This window comes from Cibotium barometz, chromosome 23 (genome assembly GCF_041138505.1).
Source record: "Cibotium barometz isolate CiBa-2024 chromosome 23, ASM4113850v1, whole genome shotgun sequence".
Lineage (NCBI taxonomy): Eukaryota > Viridiplantae > Streptophyta > Polypodiopsida > Cyatheales > Cibotiaceae > Cibotium > Cibotium barometz.
Window position 1 is genome coordinate 11324701 of NC_141068.1, and position 24361 is coordinate 11349061.

The following is a 24361-nucleotide window of genomic DNA, read 5'->3' on the forward strand; positions in this document are numbered from 1 at the left end:
CAATGGTGCAACTCATTCTCAGCATCATTATTTCAACCTTCCCCCTGCAACTCGATGGCACAGCAAGCTTATTGTCACAAAGTGATAACTAGCCTAGTGGTACAACTAGCCTGATGACCCCAAGTGATAACTAGCCTAATGGTAGAACTAGCATAATGGCCCAAAATGGCAACAACCAGCACGGTGGCACAAAGCGATAACTAGCCAAGTGGTACAACTAGCCCAATGGGCCAAAGTGACAACCTGACCGATGGCACAAAGTTATAATCACTGCGCTGGCATAGAGTGATAACCAACCTAATGATGTATAACTAACTCCGTGGCCCAAAGTGATAACTAGCCTAGTTTCCCAACCAGCTAGCTCATTTATTCTCTTGGTACGCCATATAACTTTTTCTTTAGCTAGTTTTCTTAGCTAATAAACTAGCTAGCTCATTGATTCTCTTGGTAAGTCATATAGCTTTTTCTTTAGTGATCTAGCTAGTTAATTTTTTAGCCATCTAGTTTGTTTTCTATAGGGAGTAGTGTTATGAGAGTGTATTTTAAGCCCTCTTAAAAATATTATTCTACCCTCTTAGATAATTCGGGGATGCCAGGATTGTATTTGCATCATGCCAAATTATGTTAATATCGTGGGTGATGCCATTCCAAATATTAATACATTTGGTGCACATTGACATATGCTTTGTAGCTTCCTATGTTTATTGCAGTTGATTTGTATGACAAGGTGATTCCTAGAGAACTTATGCTTGAACAGGTGTGTGGTGATGGTTTGTATGCCTATGGAATAATTGTTTACCAATTTATTGTTGGATATTTTATAGGTGAAAAGGATCAAAAGATTGAGGCAAAAGTGCACGTTATTATTTTTGAAAGCATTCATTATTTTGGATAAGTTTTGTATTTATGTGTTAATTTGTATATATCCATTTACTAATTTCTACAAGTTTATACTTGAAAATATTTATTTTATAAAGCTTAAAAGCTTTTCCCTGGCCCCAAGTAAAGCCCCAAGTAATCTAATATTTAAGAGCTCTCTATTTTGGGCAAAGAGAGAGTGTCATGCAAGAAAAAGCACAACTTGTATATTTTTGAAAGTGATGGCCTATTATGGCAATATGCCACACACCTAAGGGGGGAAGATTGCACCAATGTTTGTATGGTACAAGATCTAAGTATTGTCATGTGTTAAATTTGAAATCTTGGTCTATGCTGAATTTGTAGAATAGTTTAAGTTAAATGAGTGAATAATTATTTTGCTTGAGAAATTATTTTTTGTAAATTCCTAGATGGGGATCCCTGTGTTAGTGGTATCGGAGCACGGTCTAGGTTAATTTATGGAAGAAATTAAAAAGAATCAAAGAAATTAAAGGCTAAAGGCAAAGGTTGAAGACTAGAGGTTTTTGTGACCATTGGACAGTAACCAAAGGGTAAAGGAAGGTGGAAAACTATCTTTACAAATTCAAAACCACTCAAGAATTAAAAACCGCATTTCAATCCCTTAACCCTCTTCACATATCGAATGTGTATCGATTATCATGCTTTAAACAAGATTACTGTGAAGAACTGACATCCAATACCATGAGTGGATGACTTGCTAAACAAGCTCAAGGGAGAACAAGTCTTTAGCAGCAAAATTGACCTTAAGTTCGGTTATCAAATTTGTGTGGATGAAGGAGGCATTTTCAAGACTACTCTTAGAATCCAAACCGGCCATTATAAGTTTTTAGTTGTGCCATTTTTTTTACTAATGCTCTAGCTACTTTCAACAGAATGATGACTAGAATATTCTTCAAACATCAAAATTTTGTTGTAGTGTTTTTTAATGATATCTTAGTTTTTAGTAAGAATCATCAAGAGCACGAACAACATTTTGACAGCTATGTGCCAACTTCTGAACATCTATTTATTTATTTCTAGAAGCTTAGACTTGAAGCATAGACTTGAAAATATTTATTTTGTAAAGCCTAAAACCTTTCCCCTAGCCCCAAGTAATCTAATATTTAAGATCTCTCTATATTGGGTAAAGAGAGAGCGTTGTGCAAGAAAAAGTACAACTTTTGTATTTTCAGAGGTTACAGCCTGTCTTGGCAATTGAATACTTATGTGTGGGGAATAGGCTATACAAGTGTGGGGGGAAGATTGCACTCAATGTTTGTGTCATACAAGAGCTAGCTATTTTCATGTGTTAAATTTCAAAGCTTGGTTTATGTTGAAATTGTTATAATAGCTTAAGTTGAATGGTTGAATAATTATTTTTCTTGTGAAATTATTTTTTGCAAATTCCTAGATCGGGATCCTTGTGTCAAGTAAGCAACTAGACCTTATTTCATCTGTAATATGGTTGATTGTCACTTTGAACCATTCGGATGGCAACCAGCCTAACTTGGTGGTTAAAACAACTAGAGATCTAGCTAGCTTGCTTATCCAACCATTGGGCTACCTTCTATAGGTTACTAGCTAGACCTTGTTTCATTATCAACCACATGGTTAATTGTCACTTTGAAGCGTTTGGATGGCAACTAGCAAGTGGTTAAAAAAGCTAGACATTTAGCTAGCTTGCTAATCCAACCATTGGGCTACCTCCAAGCCATAATAATGGTGAAAACAACAAGGTATCTTGACAACCTAGCTATGTAGCTTGTTGCTCAACCTTGGGCTAGTAACTATTGTCACTTGCAAAAAGATTTCATCTCTCTCTCTCTCTCTCTCTCTCTCTCTCAACTATGCAAAAAAGATGAGCATAGTATATGTGTCATGTCAAGAATGTGTACAAATGTGCTTCTTGTTTAGAGAAAATCTTGTATTATTATGCTAAAACAATTTCATTGTGGAAATAACTTTGTTACTAAGGACATATCTCCTTATACGACATTGTGTTGAAATCTAAAGGCTTCTTGGGTCAAACATTATTGCTTCCACTCTATGGCTTGTGAAGTCATGTGGATTTTTCCAATGGTTAACATATTTGATATTGTGTGATCAAGGCATTTTGTATTTGTTTTAAAGAAGAACATCATAGCTAACGTCACTCTCTTTATAGCTACCTGATCTAAACTATGTGCCCATTTTGCATTGCACATGCCATCTCTTAATAGGTAAGACATTAGAGTCACTTAGGCAAGGAGCTCCTATGACAATGGCATAGGTGACACCTAAGAAATGGTGTGGTGCACACTAGACATTTTAAGGACATGGGTGTGATATACATCCAATTCTAGTAACAACATTGCATCCACCCCACCCTAAATAAAATAGAGCAAAAAATATTAATTACTTCTCTTTTAAGAAGCTCATTAAATGCACTTCTCAATAAATACTTGTTTGTATGTATATATAGAATAAAATTTGATGTTTTTAAATTATAACACAACATTGCACACCCACCCCATGTATATATAGAACAAAATTTGATGTTTTTAAATCACAACACAACATTGCACACCCACCTCGTGCATCTCGAAGCTTGAGAATTTTAGTGTGAGGCTTAAGCACACAACACGGATTTTAATGCTTTTTGCACCTAGCGTGAACCAAGGAGGATAGCGTGCCATTGTTGGAGCTAGTTAGAGTAATGGTTAGGGTTAGGGTTAGGATAGTCAGTGTCTATCATCACTAGTTCCATTGTCTCGTGGTGCATGCCTCTCAAGAGTGTTAGGTATAGCCCTTATGGTGGTAATCATGCCAACACCATGTTGGAGTTAGAGTTGTAGCAAAGAGCCAGACACCTGGCCTCTGTGTACATGCAGAGAGTCCACCATAGGGGGGATTTGTCATCATGCCAAGATATGAGTGAGATATCTCTCACATAATAGGTAATGGTCTCTCCTTTTAAAGAATAGAGGAAAAGGCACCTAAGCGCTTATGATTTCCTATGATGACACCTTGTCCTTTGGTCCTGTGGATGTGTGGATGTAAACACCATGCAAAGCCTTCAAGAAGTAGTGGCCCCGTAGATCTTAAAGTGACTAAGGCACATCACGCGGATGACCCACAATGCTCAACCCGCAAGAAGGTGTTTAACACTAGGGTTTTGCTCCCTATGGACAAAGTGTGCCTTGAATTCAAGAAGAAAGCTACTAACTATGGTGACTACTTGTATTTCACGGGGCGCATACCCTTAGAGGAATTCAAAAGATGGTTTGGTGCGGCATTCCAAGGTAAAGCCATGCTATTTTGTTTTCACTTTGTGTGGGGAAGGGCCTCTTTCAAGTGCTAGTGGAATCCAGCCCATAGAGATATCATCTACACTTTGATCCCCAACTACAATGGGAGCCTGGTCCACCTCATCTCATGGTATACCCAGCTTTCAAGCCAAAACATGTTCTTTAAAATGAATGCCCGGTGAGGGTCAGCTTCCCAAAAATCACATGTTATTTATGGGCAAAGTTATCCACAGTGACGAGCATGCTTGGAAGACTGCTATACACTCCTCCATTGGAGTTCAATGAAGGTCAAGGCCGAAACGTTGTTGTGTTCCTCTCTAGGATAGGCGAAACAACACCCTCGACATCCTTGCTCTGTCAACCCCATAAGGTATTGAGTTTACTGTTTCCACCAAGTTTAGAACCTTCCCAAACTCTTGCTATAAGTGTAAACAAATAGGCCACTTTGTCAAATACTGCCTGTAATAACAGGGCTGCACATCTAGCTCTAGTGGCTCGGCATCTGACTCCCCTGCAGAGAAGAGGCCTCGTGTAGCCACTCAAAAACGCCCTTGGACTCATCTAAACCGATGGTCACATCATCGACATAGCTAACACCGACGGATTCCTCCCGCAAGATAGAGTGTGAAGTTACCAGAGATTAGAGTTCTAGCTTAGGAGGTAAGGCTACACTCTCCTCCTGTACTCTACTTCAACCCAAGGATACCAATATTCCTCTATAGTTCAAGGAAGAGGCTCTCTCAAGAAAGAAGACCATGCCAACCTTTATACTGGGGAATAAGTAGGAAGCCTTGGCCATACTTGATCCTATAAGATACCATCATTCTTGGTTAACATGCCCATGCACACCATAGTTAAAATACTGTCTTGGAACATTAGGGGTCTCTATTTTTCCAGAAAGAGAAGAGAAGCCTTAGCTCTGTTTCATAAGTGGCAAGATGATTTCTTATGTTTATATGAGCTCATGATAGGAGAAGTCAATCTCAGGAAGGGTATAATTTCTACCTTCATTAATGCTCTGTTTCATAAGTGGCAAGATGATTTCTTATGTTTATATGAGCTCATGATAGGAGAAGACTGCCCTCTCAATCTCAAGAAGGGTATAATTTCTACCTTCATTAATGCTCCTAAAAACCAAGCCAGAAGAACTATGATTTTTCTCAAAGTGGGCTGGAGTTGCATGGAGTAGTATAATGAAGGAAATGGCTATGCCCTTGTCCTTAAGGTAAGAAACTTGTCCGTTCACCCTGACCATTTTCTTTGTTTATATTCCAACTAGAATAAAACAGAGAAGCTATTAAGACATTTCTTATGGGGTAATTCTAAGAAAAGAATCTGGCACACAATCTCATGGGATCAATGTACCCCTCAACAGATTAGGGAGTTGGGGATAACTAGCCTTGCTCAGCATGCTAAAGCCCTCACCCTTAAATAGAGGGTTGGGATAGATCGCACTTAGGGGGTAATAATAGGCACCTACTCCAACAAGCTAAGGGCCTTCCCAACTAGTGGTAGGGACTGACATGGTGACATCGACTAAGCATGGCAGGTAAATGCCAAATAAAAGAGTCCTCCTTAGTTCATGGATTGGTCTCTGGATAAAAGGAGATTCTTGCCTCTCTTAGTGGTTCGAACAATGCCCACTTACTGACGATGGAGCACTAAGGGAAATTATATGGTGGTCATGATGCAATGATGAAGGAGGTAGACCCCATGCACTAGTCCAGTGCTAGGCCCACAGGCTTCACAATAAAGGAATACGCACATGGCATGATCTCTGGGATGCCAATGCAGAGCCTAGTGGCATGAATGGGATGCTATCACTGTGCAATATGAGTTGAACCCAGTCTCTCTTCAATTGGCTGCAAATTCTCTCCCACCAGTATGGCCCACAAAAATATATCAAAATCTGTCAAATTGGATGGCAAATTGGGCCTTTGCGCCACAAGGAAACTACTGACTATGATGAAAGGACTATACCAATTGGGTAGAGCTGCTCTCCCAACATTGGGGCACTCAGGACTTGGTGACACAGTCTGCGTCGAACCGCTGAAGTTTGGAAGGCCACACCACGCTTCAAAGGCAACATATTCCTATGGAGAGTGCTTCACCAGAAGTTAGCTACTCACGACAGGTTTGCTAAAAGGATCCCGGTTTCACATTTGTGCCCACTTTGCAAGACACACAAAGAATTAACATTTCACTTGCTCTCAGCATGCTCTTAAGCCCAAACTCTATGGAATGGAGTTAAAATGTCGCTTAGGACTAATTCACATGGAAACAAGCCCTTTTAGGGGAAAGTAGGAACTTAAACCTGGCCCTATTGAGTATCTAGCCATGGATTCGCTTTCAAGTCACGAATCCGTTTGCAACCAGTTAGTATTTTAGCAGTGCCCCAGTACTCATTGCCTGATGTGGCAATTGGAGTATTTTTTGTTTGAAATTAGAGTTCTTACCAATCCTTTTAGTTTTGAATTGTTGAATGGTGCCAAAAAGGTCCTGCTCTAGTAATAGTCATGTATTAATAGAAGGTTTTCATTTTTTTGTCATACTTCTCTTGCAAATAAAAAATAAAAAATTGCATAGTCCCTTCTAAACTAGAGCAAATATTGTTAATTGCTTTTCTCCTTGTAAGCTCAAATAGTTTTTTTTTCAAGAAATACTAATTTGATGTTTTTTGTGAAAATAAAAATTGTACTCTTTTGGTCTCAAGTTAAAGTTAAAAAAGTGTATATTAGTTTAGACACCAAGTTTTTCAAATTCCGTTAAGTAGCACATAAGTTATGGATTTTCCTTTCCGTATTGAAACTTAATATTAAGTTTATACTAAAAAGCAAATATCATATAAGGTGTGGAAAGAAATATCATAGAGTATATTTTATTCTTAGTCCTTTAAATGCACTTTAGGCTTAAGCCTAAAGATATATGCAAGTCAAAAATCTTCCATCTACCTCAAAATGTCAATCATGCCAATCTTTTTCTATGAGTGTTAAAGGAGTTCTCTTACACATTTCAAGGTCCCTCATGATTATTATGTCAATCTTTTGCTATGAGTCTTAAAGGAGCTCTTTTGCTATGAGTCTTAAAGAAGCTCTCTTAAAGGAGTCCTTCATGATTATTATGTCAATCTTTTGCCATGAGTCTTAAAGGAGCTCTCTTACACACTTAAAGGTCCTTTTTATAATTTTAGTAATAAGTGATTAACTTACTTGTGAGGGAAACTTCACATAGATTCAATTTGAATAAACTGAAAACACATTTAGGTTTCTTATTTTGGTTACCAGCATCAGAACTATGTTTGCATTGTGATACTTATAAGTTCTATATTTGCACATGGCATATTTAAGTAAGATAGTAAATATAGAAAAGCGATGATGTTGAAGGAAAACCTCGAGTGAGCTCTTTAAAGTCATGGTTGAAAAACATCTTCACTCACGACATAGCAAACAAGCTCTTAGAATGTGAGCACTCTTTGTTTTAGAGTATCCAACATGTGAGACAGGGTCTTCCAATGATGCTTCTTGAGAAATTCTTTGCTCTTTCATTTTGGAAGCTTCTTTACCTCTGTCATGTTCCTTGACCATAAGTGCTAAAGTTCGCGGTGGAGTCATGTTGGACCTAGAATAAGACACACCTTTGGGACGATAAAATGCACATGTGAAACGATTTGGGAGATATAAACTTAAGGCATGCAAGAGGGAGTGCTCTCATTTTAGCAACAGCATCCATGGCTAGGAAGAATGATTAAAAAGCATAGAGGTTTTGGGAAGGCGTTGTTTGGCAAGTCATGTGGTAAGGGGGGGGCAAATAAGATGGGTTTTCTCGGAAACATCTAGTTGAGAGGAGGAGGAATCTTTGGCGCACACATAAAAAGGGGTGAATAAAATTGAGGTATAAGGATAGGCTAGGAAGACAAGAATAGACACCAACAATAACAAAAAAAAACAAGTGCTTAAAAGAAAGGACAAGGAAGGGGACATCTCACCATATGCCTAGGCAACCATTGATGCTCAAAGCCGGAGAGGGCTAGTCAATGGCCACCAACAAAAGAAAACAATGAGCTTAAGAAATGAGTGAAAAGAAGCTTCCCACTAGCCACCAATACTACTTGCATAGATTTTCTTGATTTTTAATCTAGGCCTAATTTATGCAAGCATCCTGGGGAAATGAATGAATGAGTGCTATCTAAATTAGTAAAAATCTTGAATTGCTTACCCTGATATTTAGTAGGTTCTTGGAGTACCAAAAATTATCGATTTTGACCTTGTGGTTGCATGAATTTGGCCTCTTTCTTCTTCTGCTAGCTTTGCTTTTGTAGTTGCGTTAGATGCAACTAGTAAACGAGTCTCTTGGATTACACCAATTTTGAAGTGGGGGTCTTATATTTCTTTGACGTAAAGTAGCAGGCTGAGCTAGGAATCGACCTCTTGGGTTTTCCTAATTTTGTTATGGGGGACCCTAATTATTCTGGAATGAAGCAGTTGGAATTTAGAATGTGGGTCCTTGGCTACCTTAACCCGAGGTCACTCTTCTAGGAAGGTTTGGAAATCTCTTCTTACATGTCCTTGATCTTGACCTTTGAAACCTATATTCTCTTGGCGGAATTGGTCATGTTGTTCATTTGTTAAGAAAGTCACTCTTGAAGCTAAACTTTGGAGGTGAGGTTTCTCTTCAGCTCTAAACCATCATGTTTCTTGGGTTGTTTGAAGTTTGGCAATTACACTTTGGCAAAGGAGGGTTGGAGACATTTCTGGAAACTAAGGATCTCTTGGGATAGGCATCTACAAAAAAGTTTTCATCCACCATCGATATTGCTTTTAAAATAAAAGAAGGCTTTGTATTTTTTACTAGGTTGTCAAGAGGTTCATTGAGCTTCCAAACAAACCTATGTAGTAAGGTTGCCTCATCCTACAAGGGCGAACTTGAGGAGATTAGGCAAAGGCTTGGTGATACTCCTCTATGGTTCTTCCTTCTTGGTGATAGCTCTAAGAATTCATTCATCTTATCTTCTTCTAACCCTAGAGAACAAAACCTTTGGTGGAGGTATGCTTTCATGTCACCCCATCTTAATTGTCCCTACTCCAGATGATTGGATAAATAGTAATTCTTCCATCCTACACGGGCTACTACTTCAAGAACCTTGAGTCGGGCAAGTTCCATCTTACTCCTTTCATTGTACCCAGTTACCTCAATGTATTTGTCCATATAATAAATCCAAGTCTATATTATTTCTCCCAAGTTTTTGTCTTCACCTTTGAAAGAACTGGATTGGGACATGTGAAGTGCATCCCTCACATCCCTATCAAGTTCTTCCTCTATCAAGGCCTGGATTGGGACATATGAAGCGCATCCCTCACATCCCTATCAAGTTCTTCCTCTATCAAGGACTGGATTGGAACATGTGAAGCGCATCCCTCACATCCCTATCAAGTTGTTCCTCTATCAAGGACTAGATTGGGACATGTGAATTGCATCCCTAACATCCCTATCAAGTTGTTCCTCTATAGCCTCGACCATTCATGAAGTTCCAACATAAAGAAAAATCATTGGTTTTTGTTGAATTCTATTGATATCTTTCTGTATATATGGTTAATTTATTAATTTATAACACTTCCCTTACTAAACTGCATCCCACATTTTAAGGTTTAGGTGAAAGATATGATTATCTATTGTTATAATCAAATTATATGTATGTACTAATGCAGTTCATTTGAGGACAATAACATTAAAGTTGTCATCCTACACTAGGCTTGCATCCCACATTTATGGTTAATTTATTAATTTATAACACTTCCCTTACTAAACTGCATCCCACATTTTAAGGTTTAGGTGAAAGACATGATTATCTATTGTTATAATCAAATTATATGTATGTACTAATGCAGTTCACTTGAGGACAATAACATTAAAGTTGTCATCCTACACTAGGCGTGCTTTCCTATTCTCTTGTTCTTCCTTTGGGAGAATTTATTGCTCCAATTACAAAGCCTCAATGGAATCTTGGTAATCATGGGCATAATTGAACACAAAAAAAGTACCAGAAATATGAACATCTTAGCCAAAAAATCCACTTGGATGGTTTCTTAATTATACTAGTCAAAACCTTTATATTATTATATATGTTATTTGGGACCTTACACGTGGCAAGAATGATTTCTAGTCATAGTCTGAAGGTTTGGTTGCAAGTCAAGATTAACAAGACATCTCCATAAGCATTGGTCCTCATCATTTTATCCATGCTACCTTTTTACAAATATTCCATAGCTTAGCACATTTGCATATACAGCAAACCCATCAACAAAGTCCATGAATCGATAAGAAATAATCCCTTGTCATTGGGGACACTTTGGTGTGGGTGCAATCATAGGATGTGCCAATCCAAAACATTCCCAAACCCAAATTTATTTCTCTTTAAGATCCATGGAGTGAAAAATTTGTTAGAATACTTGTCAGCCTTACAAGGTGCATGGCTACTTTATCTATGTGATATGGATTTATATATAAGAGATCATTACAAGACAATGGGGTCTCATATAGTCGATTGACCATGAAGCTAATATTTATAAACACATAAAAGATAAACTAACAATTTACATGCCTAGCAAAGTGATAGCTCATGCAAGCGGTGCCTCCAACTTGAAGTCTATCCCCCTATCACTGAGATAATGCCTAACTAAGCGCCACTTTGACATATATTCACAACTTCTATTTGTTGTATATTAATTGATGGAGCTTTAATTAATGACCTTATGTATTACCTTAGGTTTGAATCTACACACAAATGAAGAGAGGTGAGTCTGCAACCATGCTCCCATTAACAATGCTAACGGAGGCCACACGAGATTACTGAAGTTAGCTCCGGCTCAGTAAATCTTCCCTATATTTGGACGCCCAACTTCCTCACTTTTCTCTTCTTGCTACGAAAAATCCCTTTCTCGTCGCCATGTCATCTAGCAATGTCATGTTCCATGCATAGAACTTGACAAGAAACCCTGTTTAAATAATTAATGATGAAAACAACATTTAGGAGACATATATTGTGTATATAAGAAAGATCCATCGTCACCAAATGTCGTCACTTTTATGCTGGACCATCCATCGTCACCAAATGTCGTCACTTTTATGTTCGATCAACCAGACTAACTGTCCAAAGATAGCAACGGTTTGCAAATGCCCGGATTCTTAGGTCCAAGTTTTACCCGTTGGTCCTAGTTTACTTTTACGTAATGAACGACCAAAACTTGATGTTAATTCTTTCTATTAATGGCACATGAACCTTTGTTACAAGCGTTGTTGTGCTGATCTCGGGGTTTTGCTTGGGCACACCATATGATACAGGCCCCCATCCTCAAAACCTCTTGTCTGAAGAAAAAAGAGATCAACACTCTACCCTCGTAAAAAGCCACTGGAGCAACAAACAAGTCATATATGGCCAGCAGTAAGGCTGCCAAAAGGCCTTTATTATGAACCACATCTAGGCGTCTTATTTAATCCATTCTCAGAAGGATTAAAATCCTTACCAAAAGAAGAAACTATCCCAAAAGAATGCTGCCAATAATACACATAGATATCCCCCCCCCAACCAGCTCCGCCACCTTCTTCACAATGCAACTTGCAAACATCTCTCAGCCCCACTGAATCCAAAAAATTTATTAAAAAAATCAGCTATTATGGACACAACCCCCCCCCCGCCCCACTTTATGTGTTTTGCAATCTTCTCCTCAAATCCGAGTCTTGTGTAGGAGATTGCATGTGGCTGATTAGAGAACCCTTCCATATCATGCTGCCTCTGCTTAAACAGTAGGAAAACAATGTGTCAATAAACCTTTGCTCAATAATCCACTTTGTGTTGATGTTGTCCCCATCTGTGCCTAGGTGGGTACAAAGGTACCTATGTACCCAAACCCCATTATGAAGAATGCTGCAGCTTGCAAGAAGAGGTATATATAGAAGTGGTTGTGGCCAAAATTGAAGTCATACACCGCGCAGAAGAAGATGTAGAGGCCGGCTAACAGCTCAAGCACATGTAACCTGTGTGGTTAAAGAAAGAGTTAGCAACAATGTGAGCAATTACAGTGCACCTGACTCACCAGCTTGATGAAAAGTGATTGATTTACCACAAAGTGACTGGTTAGCTGATGTGATTTAAAGTTAGGTGCTTTACACACTGAGTGGAAAAAGGGCAAAAGCCTAGAAAAGAGGGAGATCTCCCCCGCCGATTCTGTCCATTCTCATGGATGGGGAGTCTCCCCTGTCCAGCTCCCCACCCATTCCTTGATGGGGAGTCTCCCCATTCTCATGGATGGGGAGTCTCCCCTGTCCATCTCCCCATCCATCCGTTGATGGGGAGTCTCCCCTGTCCATCTCCCCACCCATCCGTTAAGAGGGGGGCAGTCTGTGAACACCCCTTAGCTTTGAGCGGCCATGGCCCGGTAAGTTTCCCAACAGTTGGTAAGGAGTTTGAGTCTCACGAGTGAGGTCACGGGTTCAATCCCTGCCGCTGCAATGGATGGATGTACAGATTTAAAAAAGTCCACACCCCCCTTGAGCAGGATGCAATGTTGACTATCACTACAATATACAACACTCTCAAAAATAAGATAGAATTAGAGAATTAAGAGATTACCTCTCTCCAAACTTCATTCTCCCCCTCTTGCCCAGCTTTGCTAGCCGACTTTTGAGGGCATCCCCTAGCTTTTCTGTAACAATCCACTCATTAACCCGGCCTAGGTCGAGAAGCCCAACAAAGGTTGCTTTTGTCCGATGCAGAGACATGACATTCTCAAACAAGATCCAGAACACGATCAAGTGCAAGGACCTAAAATCAACCAAGGGGATTGGGTTAGATTACACAAGGCTTCACACAAATAGGGGCAAAAGGCATCAATGAGATGCATGTTTTTACAAGGGAATGTCATGTTTAAGATTAGAACGAGAAGGAGGATTCAAGAGTGGCAAAGAATTGTTAAGGGCACCTTAGAGTGCAGATGGCATTGAGGATGGTGATGACAGAGGGCATGTAGATGGCACCCCACTTAGGCAGGTGGACCTCCGGGATTAGCACGGTGGTAGGGATAACAAGACAGTAAAACACAAAGGTGACAATATGGGCCACGATCTTCCTCACAAGGAAGAAGGCATAGATGATATGGAACTTCTTCCACAGCCCAACTTTCTGCTCAAAAAAAACCCCAAAAAAAAAAGTCAAAAAAGGGTGCGCCATTTGCTTCATCAAAACCTTAGTTTACATGGTTGAATGTCACTCCAAACATAAGAAAAATCATAGTTGAATGCCATTCAAAAATAAGAAAAATCCCGGGCCTGAACTATCAAAATATTGTCTAAGAGAGTCCAAAATAAATTAATCTATAAAGTAAGGGATAATGAATTTACCTTATTTTGTATGATGTCTGGGAGAATTTTTCTAAAAAGGTTGGCAGGACCGCAGGACCAGCGGTGCTGTTGGTAGCGGAAGGCCTTGAAAGTGCTTGGTAGCTCATTTTTAACCTACCAGAAAAAGGGGAGACAACTGCTGCTAAGTTTGGGGGTTCAGTTAAATCCGGAAGGGTCTCGCTAATTAATGATTTCGACTCTTCTTGCTTACCCCGAGGTCGTTGAGATAGACAAATTTCCATCCCTTAAGGCCGGCACGGACAGCCAAATCCATGTCCTCCACTGTGGTTCTGTCTTTCCAACCCCCTGCTTCGTTAATGGCACTTATCCGCCACACACCCGCGGTACCTATACACACACACACACACACACACGATCACATTAGGTGATCTTCATGGGCCTCATCTGCAATTAATCCCAGATTAATTGGGTGCCCACTGTAATTTAATCCTAAGTTAATTGGGCTCAAGCTCACACTTCTCTTAAGGGTATCGAACAGAAAATTCCATGTAATTAAGCTCCACTCTGTGCTCTGATTACTTTACATAAAGAATGATTACTTTATATAAAAATGTATTACCATTGAATCCAAAGAAGGCATGGGTAGAGGACCCCACTTCTTGTTCCACGGAGAAATGGTAATGCAAGGACATCTCTTGCATTCTTGTCATCAAGCATTCATCAGCATTCACTGCAAAAATTTAAAAATAAAAAAGAGATAAATCAGGAATTTTGCTTTTGAAATATTATCAATTACACGCTTTTTTACTGTCGACATGAAAAAAGTTGCATCTAATCCAGTGGGACGCGTAGGGAAACCATTGGCTGGGGGAGCGGGGTTTCTGCACAGCAGCGAGCACCAACAGTTAAGACGTCAACACTACGAATCGCTTTTGAGCTTACGCTTGTTGAGGGACCCTTTTAAAAGTTTTCGCAGTTTGCCACTCTTGAAAGCGAACTCAATCTGTCCCCCACTACCTACCAACCTGCCACCTTTCATCGATTCTGTGAAATCTTTTAGAAAAACGTCCTCTCCGGACCTAAGTATTTTAACAGAATTTAAAATTTATTTTCCTTGGGCCCCATATTATATATCCATCCCCACACGACCATCGTAAATAGCCCAGACTGCCCAACTATAACAAACAAAAAGAATGAATCAATTATTTTGATTCCTAAACTGAGAATAAAATTAGGCTGGGCTCATGATAAAAGTTGAAGGAACCTTTTTTTTTAAGGAAGGAAATAAAATTAAAGGAAAAAAGAAAAAAGAACAAGAAAATATGCACAAAACGAATCACGCTAGTTTGACTGGTGAAGTTGAAGTAACCTTGATAACACCAATACAAAATTGGACAATCTTTTCTAATAAACTAAATAATATACATGCAAACCTATTATGCGATAACACCAATACAAAATTGGACATACTAACCATCACAAAAATGGATGAATTCTTCTAAATAGACCAAGTAAGCTACATACTAACCTTATATTGGGCTCTGCCATTATAAAGAATGCCTTATCAAGAGATTAAAGCTAAGTAGAGATCAATGCTTTTGAAAGGTCTTATCACAAGGAAGGTTGTAGTCAATTGATGCATCAACATAGAGCAATGAAATGATCACTAACCAAATTTCCACCGAGCTTGCACAAGGGCTATCTCCGGGTTGTACATCAGGTAGGGGACTGTCCTCCACAAGTACTCTGGGTCTGGCTGGAAATCAGCATCAAAGATAGCCACATAATCGCACTCTCTCACATAGCTACGCTTCATCCCCTCCTTCAGAGCACCTGCCTTGTACCCATTCCTGTTGTCCCTCACCTCATACTTTATGTTAATGCCCTTGCTCGCCCATCTCTGGCACTCCATTTGCACCATCTCCTGCAATAATTAAAATTCAATCCTCCATTACAATGTATATTTGATCCTCGTTGTTCCACTTGTAAAGCCCGCTTACACCATCAGCATCTCACTAAATTAAAGACATGATGACAGCTAATATACAATATACACGCTCCTCTTTCAAGAGAAGGGTAAACTACCCCAAAGCTCTCTCTCTCTCTCTCTCTCTCTATAAATATATATATATATATATATATATATATATATATATATATATATATATATATATATATATATATATATATAGCACTTAATGGCATTAGATCAAATCTTATTATTATTCCATACTTTACTTGACAATACATTAAAAAGGTGCCAAAGAGAAACCATTACATATTGTGGATATATATAGAGTTCAATATAATGGCATACATAAATAATAATTAAAGCCTATAATTGTCTCATACTTGACATAGCATTGAGAAAGGTGGCTCGAACCTTGATTGAAGTGTCAGTCGAATCATCTAGAACCTGCACTATGATCCTATCAGAAGGCCAAGAAAGCCCACAAGCAGCCCCAATGGAGAGCTGATAAACCTGCATCACCACCAAACCTTTAAGTATAGTCCAGCTTCCCTTTACTATGCAAGATTATAGAGCACTAGTCACATTACCTCTCTCTCATTGTACATTGGGATTTGCACGAGAACTTTAGGATAAGAAGAGTTGGCTAACTCCACATCATCCTTGATAGACTCGAACTTGTAGCGTTTCTCTGGCTTCCTCCGGAAAATCTTGACAAGCACAATGACACAGCACATGTACACCCTCTCCACGAACATCATGATCACCATGACCAGGCAAATGTTGACGGCCATCTGTACCAGAGGGGCCACAATGGGTGCCCGGATCTGAAACCAAAAGTCTACCAGCTGCCCGACCATGCTGCTCTCCGCATCTGTTTGACCACTCTGTGTCATCAAATTAGCGGTAGAGCGCCCCATTGCTGCCAAGAAATGGTAGAGAAACTAGAGCTCTTCTAGACCCCTTTAATCACAGCACTGGATCTGCTTTGGTTATCAAATGCTCTCCATGCAGTGCACTTTTACTACTAGATCTTGAGTATAGAACACTCTTTGTATCAGGCAATGATTGACAAAGAGATGATGAAGAGCATAGATTATCCCCTGATCTCCAATGATTAGCTAGCAAAAAGTATGTAGAAGAAGCACAGGTGTTTCACTAATCCGCAATGATTAGAAGGCACACAAGAAGTAATTAAACACCTGTAAGCCTTGATTTAAGCACTGGCACTTGCAGCTTACATGGATTAGGGTGATGGGAGGGGATGGGTGAAGCTAAGGATTGAGCTAAAACGGGGGAGCCTAAGCTGCAAGAGCCAGGCTGAGGGGGCTCCTCAAGGCAACAATGCAGTAGAAAATGCAGGTTGAGGGGGCTGTTTAAAAGCGCCTTATTATTATGTCAATCTATGCAAAGCATCTTCTTCTCTAATTCCCTCAGCACAGTGTGGTCTCTGTCGTTAGCCTGGCTGTCTATTACACGAACTTTCACCTCCAGTGCTGTTGCCATGTCTTACTCTTTGCTGCTAGCAAGACGCCCGTTCTAATATCTCCCTTGACTGTGACAAGAAAGCTAGAGGCTACCGGCTTCCTAGAGGGGGGGGGCCCGTGGGCAAAAACTAACGTTTCAGGAGCTAATCAGAGGGAGTTAAGCTTTAATGCTACGATGCAATGTGAGGAAGACAACACATAAAGAGAGAGAGAGAGAGAGAAGGGGGGTGGACGTGAATTTTTTTAGCAGGTTGTGTGGGTGGACGTGGTAGAGAGAGAGAGAGAGAGAGAGAGAGAGAGAGAGAGCGTGTGTGGAAGATGCTTCTTACGTCTACTATACATTTGGGTCCCATTTTGATGAAAGCTGTAGGACGTGACTGCACAGAGGAAAAGGAAAACGAGTGGTGCAATGAGCTGTTTGGAAGGGGGGGATTGTTCTGTGCGTGTGCGTGTGGACACTGGGCACTGGAGGGTGGGGGGGTGGGGTTACAACCTACTACCATGTAATCAAACCATGCCAAATCAAAAACATTAATGCATATCTCATTCTAATGCAAAATGCAACTGAAATCATTATAGTTCAAAGCGTTAAACTCTCGACTTCAATAGCACAATGCACATTCAAATTATTGTATCCTCTCAGCAATTTGGGAATTGCAATTGTACTACAAAGTGCTATTATAAAAATTCCTTTTTAAAGGTGATTGTGTAAGCTCAAGCTCAAGCCTCAAACATGCGTTGATGAGAGCAAAGGGTTTGAGAGCACAACAGCATCACATGATCAGATGATCTTTTTTTTTAATGCAAAGAAATTTATATAATAGCACTTTGATACTATTTTGATACTTAATGATCAGATGATCTTGTGTGATTGAAATTTGAAGGGAGGCAATTTGCTAAAAATGCAATCGGAGAACTAAGAGAAAAAGTTGGTCTTTCCTTGTTGCCAGTTGGTGGGGGCTTGCTTCATTTATGAGAGGAGAGGGATCAAAAAAGGCCTATGGCCCCTGCCCCTAGACAGAGAAATTATTTACGATGAGATATATTTAATACTAAGCTGGGCTTCCTTCATGTCCATCACCTACACACCGACAACCCAAGAGGGGAACTTTTACTACTACTACTATTACCATAATTTTAATTTTTCTCATAAATTTTAAATTTTTCCACTTCTGAAAAATCTGCAAACCTTAAGGTATTTTAGTTTTAATTTGGCTAAGTGATGTGCAAGTTCTCAACAAAAACCTTCAAAATCCTAAGGCTCCAAGTGCTTTGCTTTTTTGAGAAAAATACTTTATGTGAATACTAATGTGGAGTTGATGCTACTCATCAACTATGTTAACTAGCCTCTTGGATATACCTTCCACTTGAAAAAGAGCCCTATGATCCTACACTATTATTGTTTACAAGCATGTATAAATTACACATTTATAGTATACAAGGCATTCTCTAATACATATTCTAATAGCTTCTAGGCTAGAGGCTAGAGGAGCGATGAGCTTAGAACATACTACCACCATGGAGGCCCATGATATCAACATTCCACCTCTTGGGCAAGGGGAGTTAAGCCTTATGTATCAACTTGCAATAAGGGAATTCATTGTCAACAAAGTGTTTTCTGTGTGTTAGGAACTCCTTTTCAATGTTTTACAATGTGTGGGATTCATATGTCTCTTCCAACCTCCTAATTTCATGGTAGCCTCAATCCCCCTTGCAAGACGGTTGAGTTAATGTATTATCTTAGCACAATTTTCTTACACCCTTTGCATTTCTTTGAAGAAATTGAGTTTCCTAAATATAGCTTTACACACTTGAAAAAGTAAGTGGTACCCATAATTTTGTGGCTTTTGTTTTCCCACCAATGGTTTGAGAAAATGAGAAAATATATAAAACACTATTTTTAAGAGCAACAATTTTCTACTTGATAATTCTTAAAGCCTTTGTGGGATATTGGATAAGAAGAGTTGCTCCCTTAATTGTTAATACCTTGCTAGTCTTCCTGGGTTGGGACTCTTAAATGAGTGCCTTTAGGAATTGTTGGGTTTGAGAAAGGATAGGTTCACTTTAGCCTAGGGCTAGGTCAAATTTTAAAATATATGTCTTGAGTTGGTGTGAGAAGGGAAAGCATCTCATCAAAATGTAGTCATAAGAAGATAGAAACATAATGAAAATGCTTTCTCTAGATAAGCTTTTGCCAAAGAAAAGAGTAGGGGCTATTTTAAGCCCAATGGCTCTATTTTAAGAGGTCCTCCAAAAAGGGAGCATTATTTATTATACAAGGAAAATTTCTCATGATTTCTTATAATCACCCACCAGAATCACTAATTTGGAGTGGGCTACGAGGACAAAATAGCGAGAGATACACTATATATCAAGACTTCAAATAGAAAATTTAAAAGATTTACCCAAGTTTCTATACATTAGGAAAATTTTATTTACAACCCGATTAATACTGTGGGTCTGGTGCTAGTTGGATTCTCAATAAATGCAATTTGGTCCAAGAAAGGTGATGTGTTGGAAAAGCAGGCACCCAGAGAGTTTCTATACATTCATATACATTAGGAAAATTTTATTTACAACCCGATTAATACTGTGGGTCTGGTGCCAGTTGGATTCTCAATAAATGCAATTTGGTCCAAGAAAGGTGATGTGTTGGAAAAGCAGGCACCCAGAGGATGCACTACTGAGGCTATGGTTGAAGCATGTATTCAGCTTGGTTATTAGATATGTTGGGAGAAATCTTCTTTTGTATTTGAGGATGATAGATGGGATATGATGCTAGGTCCTACTCCCTTCTTTTTTACACAAGAGACTTTCAAGCATGTGCATGTGACACAACACAAATTGCCATATGAAGCAAAGCCATGTACACGTAATTACGCATCTGCCTAGCTGGCATTAATAAAAGAGTGAGAAGCAAAAGCATGTACACGTAATTACGCATCCGCCTAGCTGGCACTAATAAAAGAGTGACAAAAGTGGCTCCCATGGGGGGCACCGACAAGTGCAAACATTTTGTATTGAATTATTGACACATCTTTCACATTATCATCTTTTGCAAAGTTTTAAACAATGTGAAAGGTGGAAGGTTTTATTTAGTAATTTAAATCAATGTATGATTTATAAAAGTGTCGCCAGAGAAAAAACTAGGTATACAGGCTGGACAGTACGGAACCCTTTTAAAACTGTGAAAGATATTTGACTGCCACGTGGGGCATTGTTTAGCAGGATCACCGCCAAATTTGGCGACACGCCTTTGTGGAGCCTTCTACACCACACACTACCTCATATATTTCATAATAATAATAATCACAGAAAATATGAGCCTTAAATATTCCAGGCTTTCAAAATAATATATCTTGCAAATATGATATTTTTCTTTTTAGCTTCAAATCTTTCAAAATTTACGTTACCCTCTTCTTTTGGATTTTCTTAAGATCGGAATCTATCATCAACTCAATTTTCAGAAAATCATACACATCATGAGAAAATATTTACCTTTGCTCTACAAAACATTTTTCTCAAAAGAAAAAAAAAACAAATCGCGAAACTTGGAGCCTTTCAATTTTTTCAAAATGTGCAGGTTTTTTAAAATTGAGAAAATAAAATTTACACAGGTGGACAGTACCTTATTTTTTGTATTCTTTTAAATCTCACCAACCTAGACATTATTTCTCTTTTTTTGGGGGGAAGGCAGATTATATTTTTGTTAAAAAAATTACATAGAGCTTTTTTGTTTAAGAAGCCTAACTTAAAAAATAAATAACCCATTTTTTGTGAAAGCGTGAAATATATTAGCTAGACGAGAAATAACAGACCATATAGTCTATCAGAAATAACCCCATCGTGTGCCATAATCGATATTCGAACTCTATTTTAGTGCATTTAAGCTTTTTAAAAAAAAGATATTAGAACACTATAAACTCGCAAGCATTGAGATAAAAATCAAAATAATAATCTCCCACTGGGAATTCCTTTTTTTATTTTTGGGACCAATATATATATTTATATTTATATTTATATACCACTGGGAATTTCTAAATTTATAGCACCGATTGTCGTACTTATAGATTTTACGCTTTCTCATCTAAACGCTATAATGTTAGGCTTTCCCATCAAACGAAAACGAATATGTAATTCTAAATTGAAAACTAAATATTAAATTGAGCAAGCAACAAAATGGTGAGTGACGTTATTGCTTAGGATCGTGCTCTCAACGACCATCTTTTCTCAACCACCAACTCTTTACCAACAATTTCTTAAGCTCATTGTTTTCTTTTGGTGGCCATTGACCGGCCCTCTCCGGCTTTGAGTATCATCAATGAATGGTTGCTGGGATATGGTGAGATGTCCCCTTCCTTGCCCTTTCTTTTAAGCACTTTTTTTTTGGGTTATTGTTGGTGTGTATTCTTGTGTTCCTAGCCTACCCTTACACTTCAATTTTATTCACCTCTCTTCTTGTGTGCGCCAAAGATTCCTCCTCCTCTCAACTAAATGTTTCCAAGAAAAGCCGTCTTATTTGCCACCCCCTTACCACCTGACTTGCCAAACAACTCCTTCCCAAACCTCTCTGCTTTTCAATCATTCTTCCTAGCCATGGTGGCTACTGCTGATGTGAGCACTCCCTCTTGCATGCCTTTAGTTTGTATCTCCCACGTTGTATTTTATCGTTTCACATGTGCATTGACCAACAATTTCTTAAGCTCAAAGTTTTCTTTTAGTGGTGGCCATTAACCAGCCCTCTCCAGCTTTGAGTATCAATGGTTGCCTAGGCATATGGTGAGATGTCCCCTTTCTTTTAAGCACTTGTTTTTTTGTTTCTTTGTTATTGTTGGTGTGTATTCTTGTCTTCCTAGCCTACCCTTATACCTCAATTTTATTCACCCCTCTTCTTGTGTGTGCTAAAGATTCCCCCTCCTCTCAACTAGATGTTTCCAAGAAAAGCTGTCTTATTTGCCACCCCCTTACCACTTGACTTGCCAAACAACTCCTTCCCAAACCTCTTTGCTTTTCAATCATTCTTCCTAGCCATGGTGGCTCTGCTCTGCTGATGTGAGCACTCCCTCTTGCATGCCTTAAGTTTGTATCTCCCACATTGTATTTTATCGTTTCACATGTGCATTGACCAACAATTTCTTAAGCTCATTGTTTTCTTTTAGTGGCCACCATTGACCAGCCCTCTCCAACTTTGAATATCAATGGTTGCCTAGGCATATGGTGAGATGTCCCCTTTCTTTTAAGCACTTGTTTTTTTGTTTTTTTGTTATTGTTAGTGTGTATTCTTGTCTTCCTAGCCTAGCCTTATACCTCAATTTTATTCACCCCTCTTCTTGTGTGTGCTAAAGATTCCTTCTCCTCTCAACTAGATGTTTCCAAGAAAAGCCATCTTATTTGCCACCCCCTTACCACCTGACTTGCCAAACAACTCCTTCCCAAACCTCTCTACTTTTCAATCATTCTTCCTAGCCATGGCAGCTACCTGTTGATGAGAGCACTCCCTCTTGCATGCCTTAAGTTTGTATCTCCCACATTGTATTTTATTGTTTCACATGTGCATTTTATGGTCTCACATGTGTGTCTTATTTTAGGTCCAACATGACTCCACCGGCGAACTTTGCCACTTCTGGTCAAGGAACATGATAGAGCTAAAGAAGCTTCCAAAATAAGAGCAAAGAATTTCTCCAGAAGCATCACTTGAAGACCCAGTCTCATATGTTGGATACTCTAAAACAAAGAGTTCTCACATTCCAAGAGCTTGTTTACTATGTCGTGAAGATGTTTTTCAACCATGACTTTAAAGAGCTCACTTGAGGTTTTCCTTCAAAATCATGGCTTTTCTATATTTACTATCTTACTTAAATATGCCATGTGCAAATATAGAACTTATAAGTATTACAATGCAAACATACTTTTGATGCGGGTAACCAAAACAAGAAACCTAAATGTTATTCAAATTGAATCTATATCAAGTTTCCCTCACAAGTAAGTGAATCACTTATTACTAAAATTATAATAAGGACCTTTAAATGTGTAAGAGAGCTCCTTTAAGACGCATGGCAAAAGATTGGCATAATAATCATGAAGGACTCCTTTAAGAGAGCTCATAGCAAAAGATTGACATAATAATCATAAGGGACCTTGAAATGTGTAAGAGAACTCCTTTAACACTCATAGCAAAAGATTGAGATGGAAGATTTTTGACTTGCATAAATCTTTAGGCTTAAGCTTAAAGTGCATTTAAAGGACTAAGAATAAACTATAATCTATAATAGTTCTTTCCACACCTTATATGATTTGCTTTTTAGTATAAACTTAATAATAAGTTTCATATGGAAAGGATAATCCACAACTTATGTGCTACTTAGCAGAATTTAAAAATTTTGGTGTCTAAACTAATATGCAAGTTTTTTACTTTAACGTAAGACCAGAGTACAAATTTAATTATATTTTTTAAACAAAAACATCAAATTTTTGTTATGTGCATATGTATAATCAAGTATTTCTTGAAAAAAAATCACTTTATGAGCTTACAAGGAGAGAAGCAATTGACAATGTTTGCTCTAGTTTAGAACATCAAATGTTATTCTATATGTACATACAAACAAGTATTTATTGAGAAGTGCACTAAATGAGCTTCTTACAAGACAAAGGAAAGAAGTAATTAATATTGTTTGCTCTACTTTAGAGAGAGAGAGTGTGTGTGTGTGTGTGTTGGGGGGGATGCAATGTTATTGCTCAAATCGGATTTATTGAGAAGTACAATTAATGAGCTTCTTATAAGACAAAGGAGACAAGTAATTAATATTGTTTGCTCTACTTTAGAGAGAGTGTGTGTGTGTGTTGGGGGGGATGCAATGTTATTGCTCAAATCGGATTTATTTTGAGAAGTACAATTAATGAGCTTCTTATAAGACAAAGGAGATAAGTAATTAATATTGTTTGCTCTACTTTATTTAGCCAGATGTCTGGTTGTTTCAACCACCAAGTTAGGCTAGTTTTGCCATCCGAATGGTTCAAAGTGACAATCAACCATGAAACAAGATCTAGCTGCTTAACACAAGGATCCCCATCTAGGAATTTACAAAAAACAATTTCTTAAGAAAAATAATTATTCAACCATTCAACTTAAGCTATAAACCAAGCTTTCAAATTTAACACATAAAAATACTTAGCTATTGTACGACACAAACATTGGGTGCAATCTTCCCCCCTCACATGTGTGGCCTATTCCCCACACATCAGTATTTTTAAGCTTTCAATTCCCAAAATAGGCCGTAGCCTCCAAAAATACAAAGGTTGTGCTTTTTCTTGCACGGTGCTCTGTCTTTACCTAAAATAGAGAGCTCTTTACCTAAAATAGAGAGCTCTTGAATATTAGGTTACTT

General features: G+C 38.6%; 1 protein-coding gene and 1 long non-coding RNA gene across 3 annotated transcripts in view; one reads left to right on the plus strand and one right to left on the minus strand.

The window, feature by feature from the left end:
- Positions 1 to 298, plus strand: part of LOC147625627 (uncharacterized) — a 1307-nt gene extending 1009 nt beyond the window's left edge. For both annotated transcript variants that reach the window (XR_015268798.1, XR_015268799.1), the window contains exon 3: positions 1 to 298. This exon is cut by the window's left edge and continues 313 nt beyond it. This is a non-coding gene — a long non-coding RNA (uncharacterized LOC147625627).
- An 11109-nt stretch (positions 299 to 11407) lies between these two features.
- LOC147625628 (glucomannan 4-beta-mannosyltransferase 9-like) lies at positions 11408 to 17289 on the minus strand. Its single transcript, XM_086817142.1, has 9 exons — positions 16080 to 17289; positions 15904 to 16002; positions 15192 to 15444; positions 14140 to 14250; positions 13771 to 13907; positions 13560 to 13673; positions 13142 to 13341; positions 12793 to 12984; positions 11408 to 12197 (listed from the first exon to the last, which is right to left on the minus strand). Exons 1-9 carry the CDS (start codon positions 16407 to 16409, stop codon positions 12038 to 12040), a joined length of 1596 nt encoding a protein of 531 aa, XP_086673268.1. The 5' UTR covers positions 16410 to 17289; the 3' UTR covers positions 11408 to 12037.
- Positions 17290 to 24361: the final 7072 nt, after the last annotated feature.

Coding starts and splice junctions, on each gene's coding strand:
- LOC147625628 (XM_086817142.1), bottom strand. CDS start 16,409: ATGGGGCGCTCTACCGCTAATTTGATGACACAGAGTGGTCAAACAGAT. Junction 14,251..15,191: donor GCAAGCTCGGTGGAAATTTG/GTTAGTGATCAT, acceptor AAATTTTTGCAG/TGAATGCTGATGAATGCTTG. Junction 13,342..13,559: donor CAGACATCATACAAAATAAG/GTAAATTCATTA, acceptor TTTTTTGAGCAG/AAAGTTGGGCTGTGGAAGAA.